Here is a 13,914-nt window from a genome sequence, read left to right on the forward strand (position 1 = left end):
TAGAAAAATCTTAAGAAAATATGCCTGTAGGTTATGTTCTCAGGGGCTGTAGTAGGCAGAATAATAGTCCTTAAAAGATGGTGAGATTCTAGACCACTGATGGCGAACCTTTTGAGCTTGGCGTGTCAGCATTTTGAAAAACCCTAACTTAACTCTGGTGCCGTGTCACATATAGAAATTTTTTGATATTTGCAACCATAGTAAGACAAAGACTTATATTTTTGATATTTATTTTATATATTTAAATGCCATTTAACAAAGAAAAATCAACCAAAAAAATGAGTTTGCGTGTCACCTCTGACACGCGTGTCATAGGTTCGCCATCACTGTTCTAGACCCACGATCACCGAGAGCCTCCTGCAGTGTGCTGCAGCCACAGATGTCCTGCAGCGTGTCCCAGAATGTGGTGGTAGGTAGGCCCAGCGCAGACCTGTCACAGCTGCCTTTTCCCTACTTTGCTTGGCAGTGTGCAGAGAAGAAACCTGAAGCTTGCGGCCCCGAACCAGAGCCCTGCGCAGAGCTCCACGTGGAGGCGCTGGAGACGCTGACGCGGGCTGCCTCAGCAGGCCCTGAGGGTGGAGGTGTCCGCTCCGAACAGCCGTTCATTGTGCTGGGGCAGGAGGAGTATGGGGAGCACCACTCCTCCATCATGCACTGCAGGTGGGTTCAGGTGGAGGCGAGGCCCAGCCAGGGAAAGCTCTAGCCAGGTGGGACTGGTCTCCCTGGGAAGCTGTGCATGAAGGTGTAGCTGGCAGGAGGTATGGAAAGTGGGATTCCTGAAGGAGCATTGTCACCCTCAGAGTCAGAGGAGGCTGGGCAGCTGCCATCTGGGTGTGGGGTGTCCTGCTCAGAGCTGCTGTAGCCCTCGTCAGCCTCTCTGAACTTTCTAACCATGGGACTCCGAGTTTTAGGAACAGCTGCCTTTTATTTGAACTCCCTAAAGCTCACTCAATTTTAATTTGCTTTATGTTGGTAATTTTATTTATTTATTTAAAAAAATTTTGTATTGATTTCAGAGAGGAAGGGAGAGGGAGAGAGAATCATTGATCAGCTGCCTCCTGCACGTCCCACACTGGGGATAGAGCCCAAAACCCGGGCATGTGCTCTGACCAGGAGTCGAACCGTGCATGACCTCCTGGTTCATAGGTGGACGCTCAACCATGAGCCACACCTGCCAGCCTGTGTTGGTAATTTTAGATAAATACAGGGCAGGGCAAAAGTAGGTTTATATTTGTGAGCACTTGGGAACACAGAGTTTACTTCTCTATTATTACTTATTGATTATTGTATTATTTTCCAACTGTAAGCCCACTTTTGCCCCACTGTGTACTTACCATTTATAAGTTTTTACTTGCACATGGTAAGAACATGACCTTTCATAAAGGGACCCTCACAGATGTAATGTTCAGAGGGGAGGTGGGTCCCTTGTTTTGATGGGCCCCAAAGCCGAGTGCAGGAGGCTCTCAATCTCCATACACTGAGCACCGAGGTCGAGGCCCAGTGCATCCTGCCCACTGTTCTGTGCCCAGTGTTTACCACAGGGCTCAGCACATAATGGGTGCTTCATAAGAAATTCTTGGACAAATGAATGAATGAATATTTCTAGAAATAGTCCACTGGTCATTGGAGTGTAGGCATTTCAGGATTGTTTATTAAAGCAGTTAGAACGTCAGAAAAGCAACCATCTGAACTAGCTGAAGACAAGGATGGACTATGGCAAGGATGTTAACAGCTCCCCTCTCTCTTTTGTCTCAGAGTGGATTGCTCGGGGAGGAGGGTTGCCAGCTTAGACGTAGACGGGGTCATCAAAGTGTGGTCCTTCAACCCCATCATGCAGACCAAAGCGTCCTCCATTTCCAAGTCACAACTGCTGTCTTTGGAGTGGGCCACCAAGCGGGACCGGCTGGTGAGTGAGATGCCTCATTGCTTGCTCTGCAGTCTGTGAAGAATTCCCCAGGGCTGTCCACCGGTGGTCAGGCACCACCGGCAGCCGAGCCAGACCCCACCCCCCATGGGGACCACACAGCCAGGACTGACCCTATAGACTCCTGTTTGGGGTGGGCAAGGAGGTGACAGGATGAATGAGAATTGAAATGAGACTGCAATGCAACCTGGAGAACCCTCCCCAGTCAGACGGCCAGGGTGCCTCCCTCTCTGTGGTGGTCTGGCTCGCTGCTGCTGTCTGGGGAGAGACTGGCTCACTTCCTGTTCTTCCCCATCAGTCCTGCAGCTGTCCAGATTCTAACAGCCCTCACAAACATTCTCAGCTGCTCCCTGTGTCGGGCACAGAGGAAGCAGCTGAAGCTGGTGGGGGATGGTGCCCTACTTGGCGGTTCCCACGGGTCTGATTGCCTCCAGGAATAGTACAGTGTTATTTTTTCCTTCTGGACTTTAATGTTTGAGATAGACTTCGTAGTTAAGGAGGTAAAGTTGATTTGTAATTTTTTCTTTTCTTTTATTCCATTTTGAGGGGACCATAGCAGGCAACCCGAGGGGCAAGCCTCGTTTTTTAATAATTTTGACAACTGCAGGCATTTTGGTTATGGTACGAAGGCGTCAGGGCATACCCAGTGATAATTTGCCAAGTGATGTAGGTGATATTCCTGGGGATACCCTCAGACCTGCTTCTGGTGCTTTCTTCTGGTGGTACTCATTGTCTTCGAAGCTTTTCACCAAATAAAATGCAGGTTCCTGAAGGCAAGGATAGCTTCTTCTATTTTTTCTGGAGGCCTTTACTGGCTCAGAGCCAGAGCTGTCCCCAGACAAGCAAAGGGGGCCCAGGCCCCATGATCAGCCAGGGCGGCACCCACGGAGGTGGAGGGAGATTAGGGGGGAGAAGGAAGGGCTGGAAAGCTGGGATTTAAAATGGAAAGAAAAGGAGGAAAGAACAGAGGGTCTCATTTAATCAGCCAGAACCTTTCCAGGTATGTCTGGGGTGATACATCTCTCCCATCCACAGATTCCTTCTGTGGTTTTACTTCTGTTCGAGGTCAGCTCTGATGTCTTTATTTAATTTTAATTTATGTATTTTAAATATATTTTTATTCATTTCAGAGACAAAGGAGAGGGAGAGAGATAGAAACATTAATGATGAGAAAGAATCATTGATCAGCTGCCTCCTGCAAACCCCCTACTGGGGATTGAGCCCGAAACCCGGGCATGTGCCCTGACTGGGAATCAAACCATGACCTCCTGGTTCATAGATCGATGCTCAACCACGGAGCCACACCGGCCAGGCTCTTTATTTAATTTTTAAATGAGGTCCATTTTAGCCAGATATCACCTAAATTACCTGGATAAGTGGAGGGGGCCCCGCCCCTGCAGCCTGCCCAGACCTCACAGGAGAGGGCCTGGGCCCCCACCACCACCATGGTCCTGCCTGACCTGCCTGACCTCCTCCTGTTCTTCACACCTCCCGCCCCTTCTCATTCCAGCTCTTGCTGGGCAGTGGTGTGGGGACGGTGCGCCTTTATGACACGGAAGCCAAGAAGAATCTCTGTGAAATCAACATCAACGACGACATGCCCAGGTGAGCTGGAGGCCGCTCGCCGCACTGTGCTCTGCGGCCTGGTCCTTTGCTGGGCCTTTTCCCCATCTCATCCTTCCAGTGGCCACGGAGTGCTGACCCCGCCCCACGTGTGTTGCAGAATCCTGTCTCTCGCGTGCAGCCCCAACGGGGCCTCTTTCGTCTGTTCGGCCGCAGCTCCAAGCCTCACTTCCCAGGTGGACTTCTCGGCCCTAGACATCGGCAGCAAGGGCACGAACCATGTTCCTGGCAAGCTGCTGCTGTGGGACACGAAAACCATGAAGCAGCAGGTGCGGGCCTGCCCCCAGGGGCCTCGGGCTGGCCACACTCCGGGAGGGCACAGGGCCCACGCTCCCTTCCTTCTGATCTCTCCCTCTCTTTGCTTTGGTCTTCTCAAACTTTGATTTGTGAGGAAACATCAAAGTGTAAGTGTTGAAGGGAGTAATGCTCCAGTGGGTAGATTGCCAGCTGAAGTCATTCAGAATTGTGCCACACGTTCACAAGTCACACCTCCTAGAGGGCCCCTGTGGCTTCATTTAAGTTTGTTTTATATTTAAAGACTTTATTTTTGAGCAGTTTAAGGTTCATGGCAAAATTGAGAGGAAGGCACAGATTTCCGTACACCCCCTGCCCCTCACTATCTGCATCCCCACCACAGCGTGCAGGGTTCGGTGTTAGCCCGCTACATTCTGTGGGTTTGACAAATAGGTAATGACATGCATCCACCATCATACGGGGTATTTTCACTGCTCGAAATCCTCTGTGCCCCACCTCCCTTCCCCTACTCCCCCCGCCACGTGGCCCTAGAGAAAGTAAATGATGCGTAAACTCTCCTGTTTAAAGGGCAGCGATGCTTCTTATTAGAATTAGTTTAGGTGCTCAGAAGTGGTGTGGCCTTTCTGTTGAAGTTTCCTGATGTTACTGGACCCTTGAAGGGCCCCTGTCTTATAGGTGGCTGTGTTCCAGGTGTTCAGTTGTGTCTTACTGCATCGTCTGTGAAGGAGTATATATTCCCACGTGGAGGTCTCCAGGTGTCAGGGCCACACATGAATTCTTGAACATGAGGCCCTGCCTGTCTCCTCCTCCTCCAGTTTCCTCATCTAGGCACATGCGTCTCACTTAGAAATGGGGTGCCTTTCTGGGCCCGTCCTCCCTCAAACATCACCGGTACTTTTTATGTTCTCGTGTGCCTCTCCCTAATCTTGGTCTCCTGTCCCCTTTCAGACAGAGCTTGCCTTGCATTTTGTTTATTATTCTCTGACATTTTAAAATTTAGTTTGTTTTCTCCAGCTCCAGTTCTCCCTGGATCCGGGGCCCATTGCTATCAACTGCACAGCCTTCAATCACAACGGGAACCTGCTGGTCACAGGGGCGGCGGATGGTGTCATCCGGCTGTTTGGTAAGCAGTCATGCTCGCGGCAGCCCCGGGTCCCTCCTTAAATGTCCTGGGGAGAGAGTTGGATTTTTGCCAGCTGGACCGAAAGCAAAACCCCAGTTCAGCGTGCTCGTAACAGAACTTAGCTGTGGTCAGACTCTGCTGTCTTCAGAAACTCCGTAGTCACCTTGCACATGGTCCGTGTCATGGACGCAGAAGGGAGGCGGGGAACTTAGCAGTCCTTCCGTTGTGAGGTGTTCTGTCTGAGTCCTCGTGGCCTGAGTGAGACCCAGGAGGACCCTCGAGAGTAATGCTGTCCTGTCCTCTCGGTGTGGCTAGTTCCCTGTCCCCGTTAAGCGTTAGAACAGTGTGCATCAGAGCCACCGGCAGCTGCTTAAAGATCCCCATGCCAGCCTGTCCCAGGAGGCCCGGAGTCAGAGGGCCGGGATGGGACAGGGACTGTGTCCTCAGCAGATCCCCTGGGGCGAAGTTCCAGAGGCCTCCTAGGAAGGATGTGTGTCCGCCCAGACTTACAGATGAGCTCGGACTCCTCCCAGGGATTCCTGAACCTCACTCTAGCCCCCATGAAAGAAGCTTCTATCTGAGGGTTAAATAGAAGATTAGATGCAGCGGAGGCGAGAATTAGCAAACTGAAGCGGCCGGCGACCCTTCCTCCGCAGGGCTCAGCTCGGGGCGGGGGAGGCCCTCTGCCTCAGAGCAGCTCCCCCAACTGAGCAGAAGGTGGGAGGTGCCTCCTGCCGTGGGCCAGTGCCTCCCTGGGGCCTGGGCAGGAATCTTAGCCTCGTCTCCGTCTCTTTGCCTCAGACATGCAGCAGCACGAGTGCGCCATGAGCTGGAAGGCCCACTGCGGGGAGGTGTGCTCCGTGGAGTTCAGCTACGACGAGAACACCGTGTACAGCATCGGCGAGGATGGGAAGGTAGGCGGGCGCAGGAACTTCCTTTCCCTGGCTTAGGCCTCTGGGAGCCTAGAGAGCACCAGAATAGCATGGTGGGCTGGGTTTAGGTTCTGACCACAGATTTCACTTGCTGGGTCTCTCCCTGCCTCAGTGTTGTCATCTGTAGACTAGGGATGGTAATAGTAACCGTCTCACCGGATCTTTGTGGAGGCTTCGATTCAGTGGGAGCTGCCATTCTTATGAAAGGGGGACCCATATCCTTCCTCCTGGTTGTAGCAGGTGAGGATGAACTGGATGAACTGCATCCCACTGTACATGGAGCAGTGGGGTCTGGGTTTGGGGCGGGATGTGCCCCGTGAGCATGGACAGGTAGAGTTTGCTGGGGGTCGGAGCAGCTTCCCAGAAGCAGTGAGCAGAATCAAGAAATGTAAAAGGCAGGTGGGGAAAAAGTAAAAACAGGTGCCCTTTGTGGATTCTCTCTGGAAAGATAGGTGAGGACCCGTGGAACACTGTACATGGAGCAGTGGGGTCTGGGTTTGGGGCGGGATGTGCCCCGTGAGCATGGACAGGTAGAGTTTGCTGGGGGTCGGAGCAGCTTCCCAGAAGCAGTGAGCAGAATCAAGAAATGTAAAAGGCAGGTGGGGAAAAAGTAAAAACAGGTGCCCTTTGTGGATTCTCTCTGGAAAGATAGGTGAGGACCCGTGGAAAGGGGTGGGGTAAGCATACATGCTCTTCGTGTGTGCCCTCCTATACCTTTTGGATTTTATCCTATCGACCTGTATTACCATTTGAAAATAGTAATTACAAAATGAATTCTTCATTTGAAAACTGCGGGAAGGGGGCTTTTAAAGTCAAGCCTGGCTTCCTAGTTTTTTGGGTGGGATTCTCAATTAAGAGGTGGTCACACGCAGGTAGCCTGCCCCAGGGGCAGGTAAAGACTTATAAACGCTGCAATACACGAAGCTAAATTCATAACTACACTGTGTTGTCCCGAACAACAATAGTGACAGTTACTTGAAACATTCCTCCTAGGCCAGTGATGGCGAACCTATGACACAGGTTCATTTTTTTGGTTGATTTTTCTTTGTTAAATGGCATTTAAATATATAAAATAAATATCAAAAATATGTCTTTGTTTTACTATGGTTGCAAATATCAAAAAATTTCTATATGTGACAGGGCACCAGAGTTAAGTTAGGGTTTTTCAAAATGCTGACACGCCGAGCTCAGAAGGTTCGCCATCACTGTCCTAGGCTCAGGCCAGAGAGAAAGTCTGGACTTTGATGTGAGGTTGCTGACCCTTTTTCTAGAATTCCTTCACTAAAAAGATGCTTAAATTGTGTTGGGAAGAGATGGGACTGGGGGGAGGGGGTGTCATCCCACTACCTCTCCTGGTGGCCTGTGAACCCAGGGCCTCTGCTCTGGGGCCGTCCCCCTCCTCTTAGGCCGTCCCGCTGCTGAGAGACTCTGCTGTGCTTTGTGGTTGCAGTTCATCCAGTGGAACATCCACAAGAGTGGCCTGAAGGTGTCGGAGTTCGGGCTCCCCGCGGACGCCACGGGCCCCTTTGTGCTGTCTGGTTACAGCGGCTACAAGCAGGTTCAGGTTCCCCGGGGCCGGCTCTTCGCTTTTGACTCTGAGGGAAATTACATGCTGACGTGTTCTGCCACCGGGGGCGTCATCTACAAGGTACCTGGGGTGTGGTGGTGGGGAGGGAGCTTCCTCCCGGAGGGCTGGGTGTGGGCCTCTTCCCCGCCCCTGCCCCCTGTGGCCAGTGCCGAAGGCCCCTTGCTGCAGGACTGAGTCAGCAGAGCGTGGGCAGAGGCGACACCGGCCTCCTCTGCTGGCCCATCCGCTGTGCTTTGACGAGACCCTGCCCCTTCTCTGCCTCCCTTCCTTTTCTATAATAATACCTTTTATAAAAACTGTTAAGAAATGGGAGAAGGGTTGGGAAGCGTGTTGGTTTGGAGCAACACGCCCCAAACAGGTAAGTGCTTACGTGGTCTTAGTTACTCTAACCGGGCATAGACTTATTGTTGTATTGGAAGTTCCATGGGTCAAGGACATGACAACCCATGGCTCAGACAGACCTGGCTGGGATTTGTCAAACCATGAGGGAAGTTGTCCACTTTGTTTTGTGGTCAGTTTACCTCTTTAATTTTCATGTCCGAGCTTCTCCGGTTCATGTACCTCTTTCTGTATAATTGTATGAAGTTACAAATGTCCCCTGTTTTACTGGTATTTTCAAATAGACAAGTGGTGAGGATTTGTGTTGTAGCCTAAGCGCATGTTTCTGGAACCAGATGCGTTCCATTCACAGCCTCCATGTTAACCTTTGCCTGATGGTGGTGCTCACTCTGTAGGTGTGAAGGGCCCCAAGGTGGAATGTCCTCTGCTTGGGGACTGTCCATGCCCTCGTTGCCAGGGCTCACCAGTCAGCAGACAGAGCATGATTTGGACAGTAGCTGTGTGGGGCCGCTGGCCGAGGCCTGACCTGCACACAGGGCACAGAAGGTCTGGTCCTGCTCCCCTCGCCCTCACACGCACTTTAGAAAGAGCCACGAGCCCCAGCAGGGGGCAGTTCAGTGTTAGGGTTCTGAGAGGGGCGGGGGAGCTGGGTCCTCAGGGAAGATCCTAGGAGGCAGTGTGGATCTGAGGCTGTGGAGGAGGAGGAGGAGTTGGGAGGACGGGGATGCAGGCCTTGGTGAAGTGAGAGGAAGGATTAGCTTGGCTCCTCTTTTCCAAATTGTGATGTGTTGGATGGCCTTGGCCCTCATTAGCGCCATAATTTCTTGTACTTGCTATTGGGAAATACTGTAAAGCTTTCTGTTTACAAGCCTAATTTTACTTTATTATTTTAAAATTGAGTTTCAGGTAGGCCATGCTCTGCTCTCTGTATGATTTTTATTTGTTGTATGTATGCTATGTGTATGTATATGTATTTATTTTTAATCATGTGCCTTTGTCATTTGTCCTGATCAGTTTATATGCTTTGCAGTCAGATTTGCTTTATAACCAATTAATGAGTTAAAAGATTTTCCTCTGTATAATTTTTAAAATACCAATAGGGTCTAATTACTTAAGGAATATAATGAACTTCAGATCCCATTTTTACAATCTGTAAGCAATTCGTGACTTTTAAAGATGTTTTCTCGCCCTAGCTGGTTTGGCTCAGTAGATAGAGCGTTGGCCTGTGGATTGAAGGATCCCTGGTTCGATTCTGGTCAAGGGCACATGCCCAGGTATGGGCTCCATCCCCAGTAGGGGACGTGCAGTAGGCAGCCAATCAATGATTCTCTCTCATCATTGACGTTTTTATCTCTCTTCCTCTCCCTTCCTCTCTGAAATCAATAAAAACAAAACAAACGTTTTCTCCACGAAGGTTGTATATGTCTTGCTCGTGAGTGCTATCTGTGGCCTCATTGGTCATTATTCAGCTGGCCCTGGTTTCCCTTTCCTTACTGCCTCTAACTCCTCACACCTGCACGAGTCCTGGCTGGTGCTGTGGGGTCAGGGGAGCCGAGCTTGTACATTGATGAGGGCCTGCTGGTGCCAGCTCGACTGGGTACTGCAGGAGCTGACCACGACCCACCCTCCTGCAGCTGGGATTCCTGGGGGAGCAGACATGAAACAAAGAATGTCTGGGAGCGGGGATGATGCTGGGAGAGAGCGGCCCCGGGCGGTGCAGGGGCACTGGCCCCCAGCAAGTTAAAGGCAGCAGAGAAAATTCCCTGCCTTTTCGAGTGGGACTTGTTTTTCACTTCAGATGAAGGAATAACTGTAGTCAGAACAATGAAGGTATTTTCTTGTCTAAGAAATTAAACAGGAAGGGTGGGCGTGGCAGCCCCAGGCTCGAGGTGGTTGGTGGAGAACATGGATGTATTTGTGCACGGCGTCCGCTCACACCTCCTCCTCTCTCCTGTCCTCTTACAGCTGGGCGGGGACGAGAAGGTTCTGGAGAGCTGCTTGAGCCTGGGTGGCCACCGAGCCCCCGTGGTGACCGTGGACTGGAGCACGGCGATGGACTGCGGGACCTGCCTCACTGCCTCCATGGATGGCAAGATCAAGCTGACCACCCTCCTGGCCCATAAAGCCTGAGGGCACCTGCCCGAGGAACTTCCACGGAAGCCGTATCATCCCCGGGGGAGGGGAGACAGGAGACAGGAAGACGGGACGCTCCATTTCCGGCTCCCTGCCAGGGCGGGGAATCTTCAGGGAAAGGCTGTTTGGGGGCTCGGACGGACGCTGTGCAGCCTGGTGACTGGAGCAGGAGCCACCTGGAGGAGTGGCGCGTGTGCCCGGAGACCGGCTTGCCGGGAGGGGCCAGAAGCACCCAGACGGCGGCGGGAGAAAGCTCAGGCGTTCAGAACACTGCAGGTGAAGCATTGTGATGGCGGCCCTGTTGGCCCAGGAGAGATTGACAGTATTTTGTATACATTTGCTCAGTTTCTTCTTTTTTTAAAAAAGAATGCTCTTGGGTTACCTGGTGTCCGTTTCTGGAGTGTGTGTGTGCAGCAGGGCGCCTCCCTTCACCTTTGCCCCGCAACAGGTCTCCCACCCCAGCTCTGCCTCCCGGCTGTGGAGCTGAGCCTGTGCGATGTTTGCTTGTTGCTTTGCTGTAGGAAGATGTCCTCTCTTCCATTCCACTAGCTAAGGTTTGTGCTGTTCCTATTTCTTTGGGCCACAGACAAGGAATCCACAGCATTCCTGTCTCCCTGAGAGTTGGCGGCTTCTGTTATAGAAGCTTCTATGGACAACGGCAGAGTCTGAGGCTTCTGCCCCTGGCTGCCCTCCACCTGGTGGCTGCGGTTTCCCAGCACCTGTCATTAGTCCTCATTTAGCTTCACATCCTTGAGGTTGACTGGAGCCAGCTGCTGGCGCCCTCTGCTGGCGAGTGGCGAAAGGACTGGATCAAGTTGGCCAAGTTCATCCCCACTGTGTCCACAGCCCTGCCTTTGTCCTGCCTTCTGCTCCCTGCTCAAGGGTGGGACCTTGAAGAGTCCAGTGTTCTCACAGGGTGAGGAAGAACGAGAGAAGGGCTCTCTTCCTTCTCCCACTTTCATTTCTGAGGCAGGGAGTCACGGTCAGCTGATCAGCCTCGTGGTGGGATTTCTTGACGGGCAGCCTTGTTGCCAAGCTGCTAGGAGTGGTCACTGTAGAGCCACTTTGGGCTCCAACCCAGTCATGGGGTGCTGGTCTGGAGTAGGGGTACTCCCAGTTTCCTGCTTTTGGAAAACCATGAGTAAATTGGTATGAAAGCCTTGGCTCCATTCTGCTGGGAGTTTGGGGGAAAGTAGGGAGGTATGTGGCTCAATTGTGAGAAAACACCAGAGACTTGGTAATAAGTAGTTACACCTTTTTACCGATTTCTATCCTGGTAAGCCTTCCTTCAAATGAAGAAAACCAAAACTTTTCCATGTGTAATTTTTCCCATCTTCTGCATTGAAACAGCAATCTTATTTATCTCCCACAGTGATTCTTCAGGTCAAGCATGTCAAACTCTCGGCCCGAGGGCCGCATGCCTCATTTATTTGGTCCGTGTTAGCCTCTGAGTTTGACATGCTTGCTTTAGGTCAGTGGTCGGCAAAATGCGGCTCACGAGCCACATGTGGCTCTTTGGCCCCTTGAGTGTGGCTCTTCCTAAGCCTTAGGAGTACCCTAATTAAGTTAATAACAATGTACCTACATATATAGCTTAAGTTTTAAAAATTTGGCTCTCAAAAGAAATTTGAATGGTTGTACTGTTGATATTTGGCTCTGTTGACTAATGAGTTTGCCGACCACTGCTTTAGGTCATTTAAAAAGTCGTGTTTCATTTGAGTGAGAGTGCATTGTTTAACTTTTCTTCAAACGTTTTTCTGTCTTATTACCCATTCTCCCTTCTCAATATGGACTCCACAGCTCGCTGAAACGTTTTTAAGGATTTTGGAGAAACAAGGGACACTTAAAAGTTGTCTCTTCTCTCATTTCCTTTCTGTGGGCTGGACACCCACCTCCCTCTTTACTTTGAGCTTGAGGCCTCACCAGGAGGGATGGTAGAGGGTTCCACCAAAACCAGACCACAACCTTGCCTAACAACAGAACCCAAACACCACTAACCTCTGACCTGTAGAAATTAGTAAATACAGTACTATGTGCTGCGGGCAACCCTGCCCCCTCCTGGCCTGTTTCTCCCGACATCACTCCATCCTGAGTGCTCATTAGCCTGATTGTCTCATCCTGGTGGTGCTCCTTGTCCCACCCACTCCCCTCCAGGATTCAAAGATAGACTTCCCTTCCCTTCACAATACCTGCTCAGCATCTACCCAAGACCCCAGCAAGACTCTTCCATTATCTTGGGCGCAGGCAGCTAGAAGAAACCATCAAGCTAGTCCCACCTCGGCCCCCGAGGCTGCATGCCTGACGCAGGTGTAGGGCCTAACTCTGGTGAGAGCCGTCTAGGTGCATTTCCCTCTGTTTCTGGGACCTGCCCACTTCTGCCAGGCCATGGACTCCCTGAGCGCAGCATTCAAAACACTGCAGGAATTGACTCCAAAGCACCCAATTCCTCAGCTCAGGTTTCTCCCTACTTGGGCTTCTCACCTTTCAAACAGGAAGCTTTTTGTGCAGATACACAGGTTTCCTGCTCCTCAGACCTCATTTTTCAGCTGGCTGTGGGAAGAGGTTTTAAGGAGATAAATATGGAAGGAGGAGTTCTAATAGCGAAACAAAACAAGGCGTCTCACCAATTAGAGTTGGGTTTGTCCTGGCTCACAGCTTGTGAGCGCAGAAGAGGGGAGAGGTCAGTGGCTCTCGGCGCACCTTCCTGGGAATTGGAAAAGCAGTCCTTGCCCCTGTGGGATGCTCTCCAGAGGCAGGAGGCGGAGCCCAGGTGTAACCAATGCTCCACAGGTGGTTCTTGTGGCCTGATTTATCTCCTTAAGCCTTGATTGATTTAAATGTTCCCAGCCTACTTCCCCAGGATTGAAATGAATATTCAGGAGGTGAAAGTGCGTTGGAGAAAAGCACAGGTGGAGGGGAGCGCTCCTAGCTCCAGAGTCCCATTTCCAAACTTTGGATCAAGCTCCCCTATTGTGCATCTCTAGTATATGGAGAGTGTTATTCTATTACTAGTGTTCTGGTGCACGGATTCATGCACATTGAAAGGAAATTAATTAGAAGAAATATTTTAATATCGCTCTTTGCGTCTTGCTAATGAAAAGAAAATAGGATTCTACGGAGTCTCCTATCTACCTATTCCAGGACTTCTGTGAGGATCAAATGAGATGAGGCACGGGAAAACATTTCACAGACATTTGGTAAAACTGTAAAATGTTTGCACCTGGCTATAAAGCAAGTTGTGTTCCTGGGCTGAAGAAACTCCAAGGAGGCTAGTCGATAGGGAGAGGAAGCCGGGTGTTGCTTCATAACATCATTTCCCGGCGCCCACAGTGACCATTTCCAGGCTGGGCTGGGCTGTGGGCTGCATTTAGTGCCATGGGGTCTTGGCAGTGTTGGCTGTGACTTGGTGGGGTGTGGCTCCGGGGTGGTGGCGGGGCCTGTGTCCCACTTGGAGCTCCTGAGAGCGTCTGCCCCCTGGTGGTTAGTGTGCATCATAGCTACCGGTTGGACAGACACTTAGCCTTTTATATATATAGACTAGAAGAGATCAGTGGTTTTCAAATGGGAGCAACTTTGCCTTCTAGAGGACAGCTAGCCATGTTAGATATTTTCGGTTGTCACAATGGAGGGCGGTGTACTACTGGCATGTAATAGGTAGAGGCCAGTGGTGCTGCTAAGCATTCTACAATGCGTGGGACAGGCCCCCTACAACAGTGACCTGGCTTCGTGTATTGAGGCCAAGAGGTGTCCTGGTTATAGACTATGGGCTCTGGATCCGGTTGCTCTGCCCTTTATCAGTTACGTGGCCTTGGACAAATTTCTCACTCTCCTAAAATATGGGGAAAATAAAAGTATCTAGACCAGCAGTTCTCAACCTGTGGGTCGCGACCCCTTTGGGGGTCGAATGACAATTTCACAGGGGTCGCCTAAGACCATCGAAAAACACATATATAATTACATATTGTTTTTGTGATTAATCACTATGCTTTAATTATGT

The 13,914-nt window shown here is 50.9% G+C and overlaps 2 protein-coding genes across 2 annotated transcripts in view; both read left to right on the forward strand.

Annotated features, from left to right (window-relative positions):
• WDR91 (WD repeat domain 91) overlaps positions 1-10,298 on the forward strand; it is a 40,131-nt gene extending 29,833 nt beyond the window's left edge. The window contains exons 8-15 of the mRNA XM_014535142.1: positions 467-660; positions 1,756-1,906; positions 3,435-3,529; positions 3,648-3,816; positions 4,817-4,925; positions 5,727-5,839; positions 7,308-7,505; positions 9,750-10,298. Of these exons, the coding sequence (XP_014390628.1) occupies positions 467-660; positions 1,756-1,906; positions 3,435-3,529; positions 3,648-3,816; positions 4,817-4,925; positions 5,727-5,839; positions 7,308-7,505; positions 9,750-9,914 (1,194 nt within the window). The 3' untranslated portion in view covers positions 9,915-10,298. The remainder of the gene's footprint in view (positions 1-466; positions 661-1,755; positions 1,907-3,434; positions 3,530-3,647; positions 3,817-4,816; positions 4,926-5,726; positions 5,840-7,307; positions 7,506-9,749) is intronic.
• Positions 10,299-10,657: 359 nt separating this feature from the next.
• LOC102252366 (chromosome unknown open reading frame, human C7orf49) overlaps positions 10,658-13,914 on the forward strand; it is an 11,381-nt gene continuing 8,124 nt past the window's right edge. The window contains exon 1 of the mRNA XM_014535148.1: positions 10,658-10,833. The gene's annotated coding sequence lies outside the window, so the exon portion shown is untranslated. The remainder of the gene's footprint in view (positions 10,834-13,914) is intronic.

The sequence above is a fragment of the Myotis brandtii genome, unplaced genomic scaffold, assembly GCF_000412655.1.
Source record: "Myotis brandtii unplaced genomic scaffold, ASM41265v1 scaffold1384, whole genome shotgun sequence".
Classification (NCBI taxonomy): Eukaryota; Metazoa; Chordata; class Mammalia; order Chiroptera; family Vespertilionidae; genus Myotis; species Myotis brandtii.